The 1,800-nt window shown below is 53.7% G+C and overlaps 1 protein-coding gene across 1 annotated transcript in view; it reads right to left on the minus strand.

Annotated features, from left to right (window-relative positions):
• Positions 1-513: 513 nt before the first annotated feature.
• Positions 514-1,800, minus strand: part of LOC142720061 (ubiquitin carboxyl-terminal hydrolase 4-like) — a 23,685-nt gene continuing 22,398 nt past the window's right edge. Inside the window, exon 23 of the mRNA XM_075848791.1 lies at positions 514-659. Within this exon, the coding sequence (XP_075704906.1) occupies positions 514-659 (146 nt within the window). The remainder of the gene's footprint in view (positions 660-1,800) is intronic.

The raw sequence follows: 1,800 nt of genomic DNA on the forward strand, positions 1-1,800 counted from the left end.
TCTGAAATCCACCTCGACCTAGGCTGTTTCTCTGTCCGTCCCTCATGCTTTACACTGCCACTGCCTGCTCAGATTGAGCACATGGAGAGATTACATTACAAATGAGGGGAGGGGTCTCAATAACAAGGAGGAGCCTGGAGCCCACGTAACAGAGAAATACATCATCAGTCTCACAATAAGCAGTAGTTGCAGGACCCATGATGCACTGGGGTAGATCTACTACCTCTATGTACGTCCCTATAGCTAGAGGATTAGTAAGGTGATAATTACCCCCCCCCCCTTCATATTCTATAGAATGGTCCTGGAATCTGATACACACCCCCCCCCCCTCCGTCATGTCGGTAGATAAAGTCTTGTGTCATGAATATTGAGAGTCCATATAAAGAAGCTGCTGTTCCCATGACGCGGGGGCTGCGCGGACTGTGGGGGGACGGACACTTGTGGCTTCACTGCAGATGAGAACGCGGCAGTCTATTCCCATGACCTTGATGTCAAGTTATCAGCTGCGTCTTGTCAATAATTAAGGGAGACGTTGACTGCGAGGTCCCAGTAATAGTCCTGATCATACACAGGAGGGAGACGATGACTGGGGGGGTCCCAGTAATAGTCCTGATCATACACAGGAGGGAGACGATGATTGGGGGGTCCCAGTAATAGTCCTGATCATACACAGGAGGGAGACGATGATTGGGGGGTCCCAGTAATAGTCCTGATCATACACAGGAGGGAGACGATGATTGGGGGGGGGGGTCCCAGTAATAGTCCTGATCAAACACAGGAGGGAGACGATGATTGGGGGTTCCAGTAATAGTCCTGATCATACACAGGAGGGATACGATGATTGGGGGGTCCCAGTAATAGTCCTGATCATACACAGGAGGGAGGCGATGACTGGGGGGGGGGGGTTCCGGTGATAGTCCTGATCATACACAGGAGGGAGACGATGATTGGTGAGGGGGGGTCCCAGTAATAGTCTTGATCATACACACGACGGAGACGATGATTGGGGGGGCCCCCGGTAATAGTCCTGATCATACACAGGAGGGAGACGATGATTGGGGGGGGGGGGGGTCCCAGTAATAGTCCTGATCATACACAGGAGGGGGACGATGACTGGGGGAGGGTTCCGGTAATAGTCCTGATCATGCACAGGAGGGAGACGATGACTGGGGGGGGGGGGTGGGTTCCAGTAATAGTCCTTATCATACACAGGAGGGAGACGATGATTGGGGGGGGGGGTCCCAGTAGTAGTCCTGATCATACACAGGGAGGGGGACGATGACTGGGGGGGGGGTCCCAGTAATAGTCCTGATCATACACAGGAGGGAGACGATGAGTGGGGAGGGGGGGTCCCAGTAATAGTCTTGATCATACACACGACGGAGACGATGATTGGGGGGCCCCCGGTAATAGTCCTGATCATACACAGGAGGGAGACGATGATTGGGGGGGGGGTGGGTTCCAGTAATAGTCCTTATCATACACAGGAGGGAGACGATGATTGGGGGGGGTCCCAGTAGTAGTCCTGATCATACACAGGAGGGGGACGATGACTGGGGGGGGTCCCAGTAATAGTCCTGATCATGCACAGGAGGGAGACGATGACTGGGGGGTCCCAGTAATAGTCCTGATCATACAAAGGAGGGAGACGATGATTGGGGGGGGGGGGGTCCCAGTTAATAGTCCTGATCATACACAGGAGGAGACGATGACTGGGGGTCCAGTATAGTCCTGATCATACACAGGAGGGGGACGATGACTGGGGGGTCCCAGTAATAGTCCTGATCATGCACAGGAGGA

This window comes from Rhinoderma darwinii, unplaced genomic scaffold, assembly GCF_050947455.1.
Source record: "Rhinoderma darwinii isolate aRhiDar2 unplaced genomic scaffold, aRhiDar2.hap1 Scaffold_488, whole genome shotgun sequence".
NCBI classification, from domain to species: Eukaryota; Metazoa; Chordata; class Amphibia; order Anura; family Rhinodermatidae; genus Rhinoderma; species Rhinoderma darwinii.